The sequence below is a fragment of the Ahaetulla prasina genome, chromosome 9 (genome assembly GCF_028640845.1).
Source record: "Ahaetulla prasina isolate Xishuangbanna chromosome 9, ASM2864084v1, whole genome shotgun sequence".
NCBI classification, from domain to species: domain Eukaryota; kingdom Metazoa; phylum Chordata; class Lepidosauria; order Squamata; family Colubridae; genus Ahaetulla; species Ahaetulla prasina.
Window position 1 is genome coordinate 8,059,804 of NC_080547.1, and position 12,012 is coordinate 8,071,815.

General features: G+C 46.1%; 1 protein-coding gene across 7 annotated transcripts in view; it reads left to right on the forward strand.

Annotated features, from left to right (window-relative positions):
• The window catches only part of ANK1 (ankyrin 1), a 193,346-nt gene that overhangs the window by 83,551 nt on the left and 97,783 nt on the right, over positions 1 to 12,012 (forward strand). For all 7 annotated transcript variants that reach the window (XM_058194552.1, XM_058194554.1, XM_058194555.1 and 4 more), the window contains exon 2: positions 220 to 321. In XM_058194552.1, the coding sequence (XP_058050535.1) occupies positions 220 to 321 (102 nt within the window). The remainder of the gene's footprint in view (positions 1 to 219; positions 322 to 12,012) is intronic.

Consider the following 12,012-nt stretch of genomic DNA (forward strand, 5'->3'; position numbering starts at 1 on the left):
AAGCCTCAGAGCTTTATTTCATTGGGGATGTTCCTGACACCATAAGTGTGCCCCCGGTGGGCTCAACACACAGACAGACCGAGGAACAAAATCAGTTAAGTAAACCTGCGGTTGGATGTCGGCATGAGATAATTAAGCTTCAGCTTAAAAAAAATTCTTTGGAAGATTTGGGTCTTGCTTATTTAATCGGCTCACTGTTTCTTTCCTTTGCTTTCCCAGGCTGATGCTGCTACCAGCTTCCTCCGAGCAGCACGATCAGGGAACCTGGACAAAGCTCTAGACCATCTAAGGAATGGTGTGGATATTAATACCTGCAACCAGGTAGGTCTTCCGTTGACTTGCACTGATCTGGTCTGGGCCGCTTAGTGGAGATCTGCTTTTGGTCCTTCAAGGGACTCTGAATTGTCTTTGGTCTCAACACGAAGCTACGTGTTGTGTCTGCGCCCCCTGAGCCAGGCCTCCTGCCAGAAAGTGACTTGGAAAGTGAGGGGGAAGGGCCGTCAGGACTTACCTCGGGGCACTGGCTTCCCTGGCTCAGCTCCAGGAGCCAGAGGCAGGCCAGGTGGAGGAGATAACGAGGCCTCCGTCCCCTGACTCTTTCCCCCCCCCAGGACACACCTCCAGACCCAGCTGATGGCAATCAGGCCTGACTGGACCCTAGATTTCGTAGGCAAGAGAGGTGGGAACAACAGAAGCAGGGGTGGGGCAGGCCTAGGAAGTACTGAGTCATGGTGCCACACCCCACAGGATATAAAAGCAGCGAGAGCTGCTGTGTCTCTTCGTAGCAGGCAAATTAACTGCTGAACTAAGAGCTGAAGTGCTGTTTGACTTATCGGCGTCGAGGGAGATAATGGAGCCATTTGGCATACGCTCGCTCTTTTGCTGCCAGAGCTGATAGTGCCAGCTAATTAAGCCATCGCTCGGATGGAGGCGAGGGAGGACAGAACACTACGTGTTGAGCCAGGGTTAGTGGTGGGTTGCTACCGGTTCGCCCCGGATCAGGCCAACCGGTGGCGGTGGGAGGCTCTGCCCACTCACCCGGACATCTCTGCGCATGCGCAGAAGCATCGCACGCGCATGGCCACGAACAAACCAGTACCGAATGAAATTGAAACCCATTACTGGCCAGGATGCTAACAGCAATAGCACTTAGACGTATATATATTGCTTTGTATGACTGCTTTACCGCCCTTCCTAAGCGGTTTAAAGAGTCAGCCTATTGCCCCCCCCCCAACCATCTGGGTCCTCATTTCACTGACCTCGGAAACATGGAAGGCTGAGTCAACCTCGAGCCGGGTCAGCATCGAACTCCTGGCAGCGGGCAGCTAGCTTGCAATACTGCATTCTAAACGCTGCACCACCAGTGGCTCGGGATTGCAGGACTGTAGAAAAGCACTTCTCATTTGTAAAAGCTACAGCTTCCTAGTATTTTATCACCTGAGACCTTTCATCGCATAAATTTCATTATTTTTTTTTGCACTGGGTAACCAGATGGAATTTTGCTTCTCAGCCTGAAGCTACAATATAGAAGAATTGTCACTGAGCCTGGAGCAAGTGCTCATTCCTTATTCTTCATAGCACATTGGTAACCTTGTAGTTTTTGGGAGGTTTCGGTTTGGGGGACAGCAAAGAAGCCATTGTCTGCTCCAAATTGAGAATATCTTTTTTTGTAGATGGGTCCCACGCTGAAATTATACCAGCTAATTGGGAATCAAAGAGGGTGTGGTATTGCCAGCCATTTATTTTTTAATATGCTGGAGAAAAGCATTAAATGGAGAGTGAGGAAGTTCGATTGAGTACAGATTTAATTATCCCATTTATTTCTCTTCTGAATTTGTCCATTTCAGGATCTAGTTCACTTCTATCGATCAGTTCCTTCATCAGGTCCTGCCTGGAGTCCCCCACCCCAAGTTCTCTCTTATGTTGATGTCAAATCATTTCAACAGAATGGCTAGTTCTTTCTATTGATCTCCTTTTCATGGACATTGTTCTAATATCTAAATAAACGACAGCTTAGAACCTCACAGTCTGAAAGGCGTCTTCCGAAATGTCCATTTCCCCCCCTATTTTGTTACGATTTCATATATGAAAGTAACAGTAACAAGAGTTGGAAGGGACCGTGGAGGTCATCTAGTCCAACCCCCTGCTCACGCAGGAACCCTGTACTAGGGATTTGAACCGCTAAACTGCCGAACTTTCTGATCAACTGTCTTAGCCACTGAGCCACCTAGTCTCCATATACTATTGGTTGATTCAATGCCATCCAGTTATTTTTCAACTCCTAGATATACCACCTAGATGAAATGTTCTCCATGATGAACTGGGGTCTTCCAGTGACCGTCTATCATCCACCATGGTACATGTCTCCTTCTTCTTTCCTTTCCTTTCCTTCTACATTTCCCGGCATTAGAGCCTTCTCTAGACTCGCAGGGGTCTCCAACCTTGGCAACTTTAAGACTTGTGGACTTCAACTCCCAGAATTCCTCAGCCAACAAAGCTTTGTCCAGTCCTTTTTCTAGATCGTTGACCATAATTCCATCGTTTATGATGGGCAAAGAAATAGTTCCTTTAATTGATCCCAAATCTCCCTGCATTACATTCCAGTGCATTTATTTAACCTTGTTTTCTTTCATACCAAACATGACTTCGGACATCCCTTAAAAAAACTGCAGAGTAACAGAATGACAGAACTGGATGGGGCCTTGGAGGTCTTCTAGCCCAGCCCCTTGTTCTGGCAAGAAACCTAAACCATTTTAGACAAATGGCTGTCCAATCTCTTCTTAAAAACCTCCAGTGTTGGAGCATTTACAACTTCTGGAGGCACTGATTAATTCTTAACTGTCAAGGAAATTTCTCCTTAGTTCTAGGTTGCTTCTCTCCTTGATTAGTTTCCACCCATGGCTTCTTGTCCTGCCCTCAGGTACTTTGGTTGATCCCCAGCTCTTCTTTGTGGCAGCCCCTCAAATGCTAGAAGGTCACCTCTGGTCCTTCTTTTCATGAAGCCGGACATACCCATCCCTGCAACCGTTCTTCATATGTTTTAGCTGCAGTCCTTAATCTTTTGGGTTGCCCTGAATTCTATCAAACTTCCCAATCACCTTCTTGAAGTAGTGGCCTCCATGAATTGGTCTTGCCCCTTTGAAACCCTTTAATCTGGGCTCCATCTTTTCCACCTCGGTGGAACCAGGACTTTCTTTTTTTTAAAAAAGTTTTTTATTTATTTTCCATTTAAAAAAAATATAAACATTTCATCTCTCCTTAAGCAGCGAGTCGTCTGGGTACAAATATTTCTGTGCAACATCCTTCCACAAATTGTACACATTGAACAATCATACCTTGTGTAACTCTTCATTTCCTTCTTAACGTATCTTCTAATAAAAATACAATAATAACATTAAGCATGGTTATTCTCATCGTGCTCATGTTATCAATTGCCATTTTATTCTTATCTCTATCTTAAATGTATTTTCTACTCTTCTTATTGTCTTCTTCCTTTATTTCCAATTTCCTTTTTTATTCTCTAACCATTTGTAAAACGCTTCCCATGTCATATAATAACCGGTTTGTTCTTTCTCCTTAATTGCTAGTGTTAGTCTATTCATTTCTGCACATTCTAATATTTTCCTAATCACCTTCTCTTCACTTTTCCAATATTGTGCAAATACAATTCTAGCTGCTGTTACTACACGAATAATTAAATATATATTTTCTTTGTTCTAAGTTTCAGGCAAGACCCCCCCCCCAACAAAAATATTTCCGGTTTAAACTCAATACATTGTTTTATCATCTTTTCCAACCCTATCTTTATTTTTGTCCGAATATTCTTTGCTTCTCCACGGGTCCCTGGAACCAGGACGTTCATCCCGGGGCCTCTGGTGGCGCAACAGGCTAATGCAGCCTGTTATTAACAGCAACTGCTTGCAATATTGCAGGTTCTAGTCCCACCAGGCCCAAGGTTGACTCAGCCTTCCATCCTTTATAAGGTAGGTAAAATGAGGACCCAGATTGTTGGGGGCAATAAGTTGACTTTGTATATAAATATACAAATGGATGAAGACTATTGCTTGACATAGTGTAAGCCGCCCTGAGTCTTTGGAGAAGGGCGGGATATAAATGCAAAAAAAATATCAAAACCATTCAGCTAAGTGTTGCTGAAAGAATTGCAGAGGAATGGAGAAGCTGCAGCTTCTCCAACTGGGAGAAGAAACATAGAATAAGGACGCAGCCTGTGTCCTTTGTAGGCCTTCTTTTGTATTCAGTGCTGGCGCTGCTCGTAAGTGAATCTGGAGTTGGGGGAATGCCTTTGACATCAGACAGTGACTCACCTGGCTCATCCCAGTGTTGAGTATGAAACATCGGAGTCACCAAGGAGTGGGTGGCCAGCCAAAGCAACTGCCTTTTAATTCCCTCCCTGTTCAGCCCATTGAGAGATTCATCCAGCCTGCTTTCTGAGCTGAAAACAGGCAACCTGGGATGCCAGGTAGCTGGAGCAAACAAGACAGGTGGACAAGAACAGCCCACCTGTTCAGGTTTCATTCCACAGGAGGCTTCCCAGACCACCTGTGTCAGTGGTGGCTAAACTTTTCCTGACTGAGTGCCCAAAGCGCACTTCCGAACCCCCCAAATGCAATGAGCGTGTGGCCCCCGCACATGCCCCCGCCCTGGGGGTGAAATCTGCTTACTTTCCTTGTAGACCTTTTGCGCATGTGCAAAACCTTCTGCACATGTGCAGAAGGTAAAAAAACACATTACTTCCTGGTTAAAACCAGGAACTAATGATGTTCTAGTAAGAAACAACAACAACAACAGCAACAACAGCAACAACAACAACAAGAAGTAGAAGTTATTCCTGACCCACTTAAGAATGCTGCACAAATGCAAATGCTGGGTCTTTCATTGACCCAAATAAACATTTTGTGGGAAAGGAAGCATTATTTAAGACCCCGTTCCCCAAATCCTTGGAGATGCACTGCTTCCGTGCTCACCGTATGAGAGAGAGGAGCAGGCATTTCACACCTCCGATGTGTAATTAATCTTCTCAATCTGTAGATAGCAAATTATGCCATTCCCCTTGACCTTTACTCGAGGCCCTTGGTCTGTCTTGTTGCTGCAATGCACACTCTGATCTGTGGCTGACTGCCTTGCTTTCAGAGAGCAGAATCTGCATCTAAGCTGTCAAATTAACTATTCAAATTAACTCTTCTCATCCTTACTAGTACCTACCTCTTCCCACTTATGGCTATATCCATGTTTCTTGTTGTATCTTTACAACTTATATTGTTTTTATTGTTTCCTAGTATGATTTGATTGCTTATCAGTATCTATCACTAAGAGTTGTATCTTATGATTCTTGACAAATATATTTTATTGTTTTCTTTATGTACACTGAGAGTATATGCACCAAAGACAAATTCCTTCTGTGTCCAATCACACTTGGCCAATAAAGAATTTATTCTATTCTATTCTATTCTATTCTATTCTATTCTATTCTATTCTATTCTATTCTATTCTATTCTATTCTATTCTATTCTATTCTATTCTATTCTATTCTATTTTCTATTCTACTCTACTCCACTCCACTCCACTCCACTCCACTCCACTCCACTCCACTCCATTCCATTCCATTCCATTCCATTCCATCTTATTCTATTCTATTCTATTCTATTCTATTCTATTCTATTCTATTCTATTCTATTCTATTCTATTCTATTCTATTCTATTCTATTCCTATTTCTATGCAATAAAACAATTACGCCAAGAAGCTTTGAGGACAGGCCCTGGTCCACAATTCTTTCTTCCCATGGAGAAAACTGGCCAATGACCAGATACAATTCAGAGGTCTTCAAACTTGGCCGCTTTAAGACTTGTGGACTTCAACTCCCAGAATTGGCTGGCTGGAGAATTCTGGGAGTTGAAGTCCACAAGTCTTAAAGCTGCCAAGTTTGGGGACCCCTGAGATACATGATCCAATGAGCATCCCTTCATATTACACCTTAACCTGAGAGAAGCAGAAGAGATAAAGGCAAGGAGTGATGTTTACACACTGCAGCAGGACTTAAAAATATTTTCTGACGCGAACTCACATATTAAAGCAGGGGTCTCCAACCTTGGCAACTTTAAGAGTTGTGGACTTCAACTCCCAGCTTTGCTGGCTGAGGAACTCTGGGAGTTGAAGCCCACAAATCTTAAAGTTGCCAAGGTTGGAGACCCCTGTATTAAAGGATCGGGAGGCTTAAACCAAGCAGTGAACAATATATTTATTTATTTATTTATTATTCGTACTTTTATACCGCCCTATCTCCCTAGGGACTCAGGGCGGTTTACAGCCATATAAAAACATAAATATATACAGAGTAAAACATTAATTTTAAAAAACTTATTATATAGGCCGAATATTTAAAATAGATATAAATAATAAAACCCCATTTAAAACCAGATTTAAAATTTAAACATTTAAAAATTTAAAATTCTAGTCCAGTCCTGCGCAGATAAATATATGTGTCTTAAGCTCGCGGCGGAAGGCTCGAAGTTGGCGAAGTCCTGGGGGAAGTTGGCGAAGTCCTGGGGGAAGCTTGTTCCAGAGGGTGGGAGCCCCCACAGAAAAGGCCCTTCCCCTGGGTGTCGCCAGTCGGCACTGCCTGGCCAACGGCACCCTGAGGAGTCCCTCTCTGTGAGAGCGCACGGGTCGGTGAGAGGCATTCGGTGGCAGCAGACGGTCCCGTAAGTAGCCCGGCCCTATGCCATGGAGTGCTTGGAAGATCATTACCAAAACCTTGAAGCGCACCCGGAAGGCCACAGGCAGCCAGTGCAGTCTGCGCAGGAGAGGTGTTACATGGGAGCCACGAGGGGCTCCCTCTATCACCCGCGCAGCCGCATTCTGAACTACCTGGAGTCTCCGGGTGCTCCTCAAGGGGAGCCCCACGTAGAGAGCATTGCAGTAATCCAGACGAGATGTCACGAGAGCTTGAGAGAACTAGCTAAGTTTCAACTCTAGCGAAGAGAAGGACTAGGGGTGACATGATAACATCCTTCCATTAATTGAGAAGCTGCCACACAAAGAAGAGGGAGTCAAAGCACCAAAGCACCTGAAGGCAGGACAAAAAGGAACGGAGGAAAACTAATCAAAAAGAAAAGCAACCTAGAACGAAGGAGAAATTTCCTGAGAGTGAGAACAATTAATCAAGTGTTTATTGCTTGCCACCAGAAACTGTGGGTGATCCATCAACTGTAGGTCACCAAGAAGAGGCTGGATAGCCATTTGTCTGGAATGGTCTAGGGCAGGGGTCACCAACCCTTCGGACCTCAGGGACCACTAAATTCATAATTATATATTCATAATTATATATACCAGATTCAAACCCAAACCCATCCCAAAGACGAAACACAACCACCATCCAGAAGCCAGACCACGCTGGCACCCCCTCTGATCGCCACACAAAGCAAGCTGACATACGCCAGGAACACATGACAAGACCTCGGACTCGGAGCCAAACCAAAACCCGGGATGCTGCATCACAGCCATCTGCTCAAGACATCACATCACAGAACTCCAGAGGCCACAACACCAAAGCTCAAGAACAAAAGACTAGTTCTACACCCACACAGGATGCTACGAAACAGCCTACTCCATCTGCCAATCAGGATGCAACCACAGAGCCAACCAACCCGCTCACAGCAACACTCCCCACCTCGACCAATCTGCAAACACCCACTCCATCTACCAATCAAGATGCAACCACACAGACAATCAACCCGCTCACAGCAACATTCCCCACCTCCCCACCAGTATTTATAGAGAGACAGCAGCTCCGACCACGCTTTGCTCGCACAAGCACGAAGCCAAAAGTACCAGCCTGAAGATGATGAGTGAGACCTTGTCGAAACGTCGCCAAGATACTCTCAACCTTACATGGGAAAAGACCCGAATATGCCAAGACCTACATACCTATACCCGTGAAAACATATATATTCTCGAAAACCCGAATAGCCAAGGACCTACATACAAACCTACATACAAGGACCTACATACAAACACCCGCGAAAACCTCAGAATATATATATTCTGAGGTTTTCGCGGGTGTTTGTATGTAGGTCTTTAGTTATTCGGGTTTTCTCCCGCGTAAAATTGGAAGTGTCTTGGCGACGTTTCGACGAAGTCTCATTAGTCATCCTCAGGCTTCAGCTTCGTGCTTCTGGGATATATATATATATATCCCAGCCAGGAGTGGGATTTGGGGGTTCTCCAAACTGTACAGAATCTTAGCTAGAGGTTCTCCCAAACCCACAGCAGCCCATTCCTGATTCTCTCAGAGAGGAACTGATCTAACCCCCCAGTTGTTTTGAGGCATGAACGTGACTGTGTATGATTGCGATTTGGGCCTGTTTCTTTGCAGAGGGAGTGATGTGGAAAGCGCTTCTCCGCTCCTCTCTCCAGCTTGCATGGAAGCCTTGGGCTGGAGGCAGCTGCCGTTTTATGCATAATTGGGAAAGCTGCTCATTAAAGTGAAGCAGAAGCAGAGATGCTTGCTTTCAAATGGGTCCAGCAAGCAAGGGAGGGAGAGGGGGAGGGAGGTCTTGTGGGAACGGTCCTTGCAATACCTTCTGGAGCATTCAAGAGAATGGCTAGTGCTTCTCTTGATCTCCTTTTCACGGACATCCTTCTAATAAACGACAGCTTAAGAACCTCACAGTCTTCCAAAATTTCCATTTTTTTCCATTTTGTTACGGTTTTGTTACAAGTTCATATATGAAAGTAACAGTAACAAGAGTTGGGAGGGACCTTGGAGGTCATCTAGTCCAACCCCCCTGCTCTCGCAGGAGACCTGGACTAGGGATTTGAACCGCCGAACTGCCGACCTTTCTGATTGACAAGCTCACTGTCTTAGCCACTGAGCCACCTAGTCTCCATATATTATTGGTTTCAATGCCATCCAGTTATTTTTTCAACTCCTGGTGACCACCTAGATGAAATGTTCTCCATGATGAACTGCAGTCTTCCAGTGACCCATTGTTCTGTCCCCCTCTCGTCTCAGTCCGAGCGATGGCTTAATTAGCCGGCAACTATCAGCTTCTGGCAGCAAACTAGCGAGCGTCTGCCAAGTGTCTCTGTTATCTCTCTTGATGCCGATGAGTCAACCAGGAACAAACAGTACTTCAGCTCTAGTTAAGCAGTTGATTTGCTTGCCACGAAGTGGTATAGCAGCCCTTGCTGCTTTTATATCCTGTGGGGTGTGGCTCCATGACTCAGCACTTCCTAGGCCTGCCCCACCCCTGCTTCTGTTGTTCCTGCCTCTCCTGCCTACAAAACCTAGGGTCCAGCCAGGCCTGATTGCCATCAGCCGGGCCTGGAGGCGTGGCCTGGGGGGGGAAGAGTCAGGGGACAGAGGCCTCGTTATCTCCTCCACCTGGCCTGCCTCTGGCTCCTGGAGCTGAGCCAGGGAAGCTGGTGCTCCTGAGGTAAGTCCTGACGGCCCTTCCCCCTCACTTTCCAAGTCACTTTCTGGCAGGGGGCCTGGCTCGGGGGGGCGCAGACACAACACCCCTCTACCACCAATGTAACTGAGTCCATCCACCACGTTGCTTGTCTCCTTCTTTTCTTTCCTTTCCTTCTACAGTTCCCTGCATTAGAGCTTCTCTAGACTCGCAGAGGTCTCCAAGCTTGGCCACTTTAAGACTTGTGGACTTCAACTCCCAGAATTCCTCAGCCAGCAAAAGCAAAGCTGGCTGAGGAACTCTGGGAGTTAAAGTCCACAAGTCTTAAAGTTGCCAAGGTTGGAGACCCCTGTGTTAGAAGTCGTCTGAATGGCAAAGAAGGAAGAAGCAAAAAATAAATAAATGAAATTAGTCTAGAAAGTGGTTCCTTTGGAAGGTAGAAAAGAGATGCAGAAGGAGGAGTAACTGCTGAGGACATTTTGCTTTGGAAAAAAGTGTTTCCAGTGTTTGATGCAAAAATGTAAACATCGGTGTGTGTTGAAAGAGGAGAACAGACACTGGCTCCAGGCCAATAATGGAAGCTTACGTTGAAAATTACTTGCATCTCACCGCCTTTTTCGCTTTCTAATTTCCCAGAAGCAGCCCAAAGCCAATTTGTAAGTTGATGCATTGAGTTCAGAGGTGGGTTTCAGCAGGTTCTGACCAGTTCTGGAGAACCGTTAGCGGAAATTTTGAGTAGTTCGGAGAACTGGGAGTAAAAATTCTGACTGGCCCCGCCCCCCATCTATTCTCTGCCTCCCAAGTCCCAGCTAATCGGGAGGAAATGGGGATTTTGCAGTAACCTTCCCCTGGAGTGGGGACAGAATGGAGATTTTGCAGTATCCTTCTCTTGCCACGCCCACCAAGCCACACCCACAGAACCGCCAGTAAAAATTTTTGAAACCCACCACTGGTTGAGTTAATGCGGGGCCCTAAAATGCAAAGAAAGCCAAGCTTACTTCGAGTCCTTCCTCCAGCTGACCTATCAAAGAATGCAACCTTCTCCCCCGTTCACTTGTGTGTTGTTGTCCATTCGTTTTTGTTTTTTTAAATTTCATGTTGTGTGCATTTCTGTGTTGAGTTCTGGGGCAGGGGGAAAAAAAAAAATCAAAGCAGTTGCTACGGAAGGAAGATGCAATGCCGCCAAGCCACCATTCCTCTGCTGTATTGGAAAATTCAGGGGATACATGTAGCAAATGGTAATGATCTCTTCAGAGGGGCTGGGATGGAAAGAGAGGTCCTGCCAGTGGTGGGATTCAGCCAGTTCGCACCTATTCGGGAGAACCGGTTGTTAACTTTCTAAGAAGTTCGGAGAACCGGTTGTTGGGAAGAAATCTTATTTTTTTCCCCCACTTTACAGGGCTAATCCTGTAAGGAAGGAAACGTTCTGGTGGTGTTTCTAGCCTCATCTTTATTGCCCTGCTTGCAGAAACTGCCTCCCTGGTTTAACCCTTATTACATTGTAACAGCTAAGACGAAGCGCCCATCGACATGAGTGATGTTGAGTTGGCCACGCCCACAGTCACATGACCACCAAGCCACGCCTACCCATCTGGTCATTAGGGCAGAGAACCGGTTGTTAAATTATTTGAATCCCACCTCTGGGTCCTGCCAATGATCAATCAGCCTCCCCCAAGTTTTCCAAATTAATCATTGTGATTTGAGATGACCTGCAGTTGACCTGGAAGTTAATCAGCTCAGCTGATTAGTAAGGACTGTGATGTGAGATCTACCAACATGGAAAAAATAGGAAGACAAGTATGCATAGAAGCATATATGTTAGATCAGTGTTGGCGAACCTATGACACATGTGCTGGAAGCGGCACACAAAAGCGTCCTGTGACAAATTGGGGGTTGGACTAGAAGACCTCCAAGGTCCCTTCCAATTCTGTTATTATTATTATTATGATAAATGCACGGCTTCGCTGGCTCCTCTTCACATTCCTGTGCTCAAACGCGCGCCGGTCAGCTGGCTGTCGCACGCGTGATGCTGGCGGACCCCGGAAGAGCGGCAGTCTATCGCGTAGCCGGCACCCGAACTTCCCGGTTGATGTCTTGCGCACGCGCGATGGACCCCCGCTCTTCCGGGGTCCGCTGGCACCGTGCACGCGACCGCCAGCTGACCGGTGTGTGTTTGAGCGTAGGAACGCGAAGAGGAGCCGGCGAGGCTGCGGATTCATCACGGGACCGTTTTGCGTGCCACTTCCGGCACGTGAGAACGCCAAAGGTTCGCCAACACTGTGTTAGATTATGCATTTAACGTGACATGGGATTGACTGCTCACCAATCCTGGGAAATCCTCAAGCGTGTTTTGTGAAGACTTTTGCATGGTCGATTCTTCCCGTCGTTGTCCTGTACTTCGATCGCACCTTTGTCTTTGTCTACTCTGGGGTATGTCACACTTGTGGTCAAGGTCCAACCTCATGCGTCCTGTATGCAATGAAAGTGGGATGCATGTGGTCAGACCTAGACCACAAGGCCAGTGGCCTCTCCACCCTACCATCTGACCATCATTGCCATCTGCATCAAATCTTGATTCCA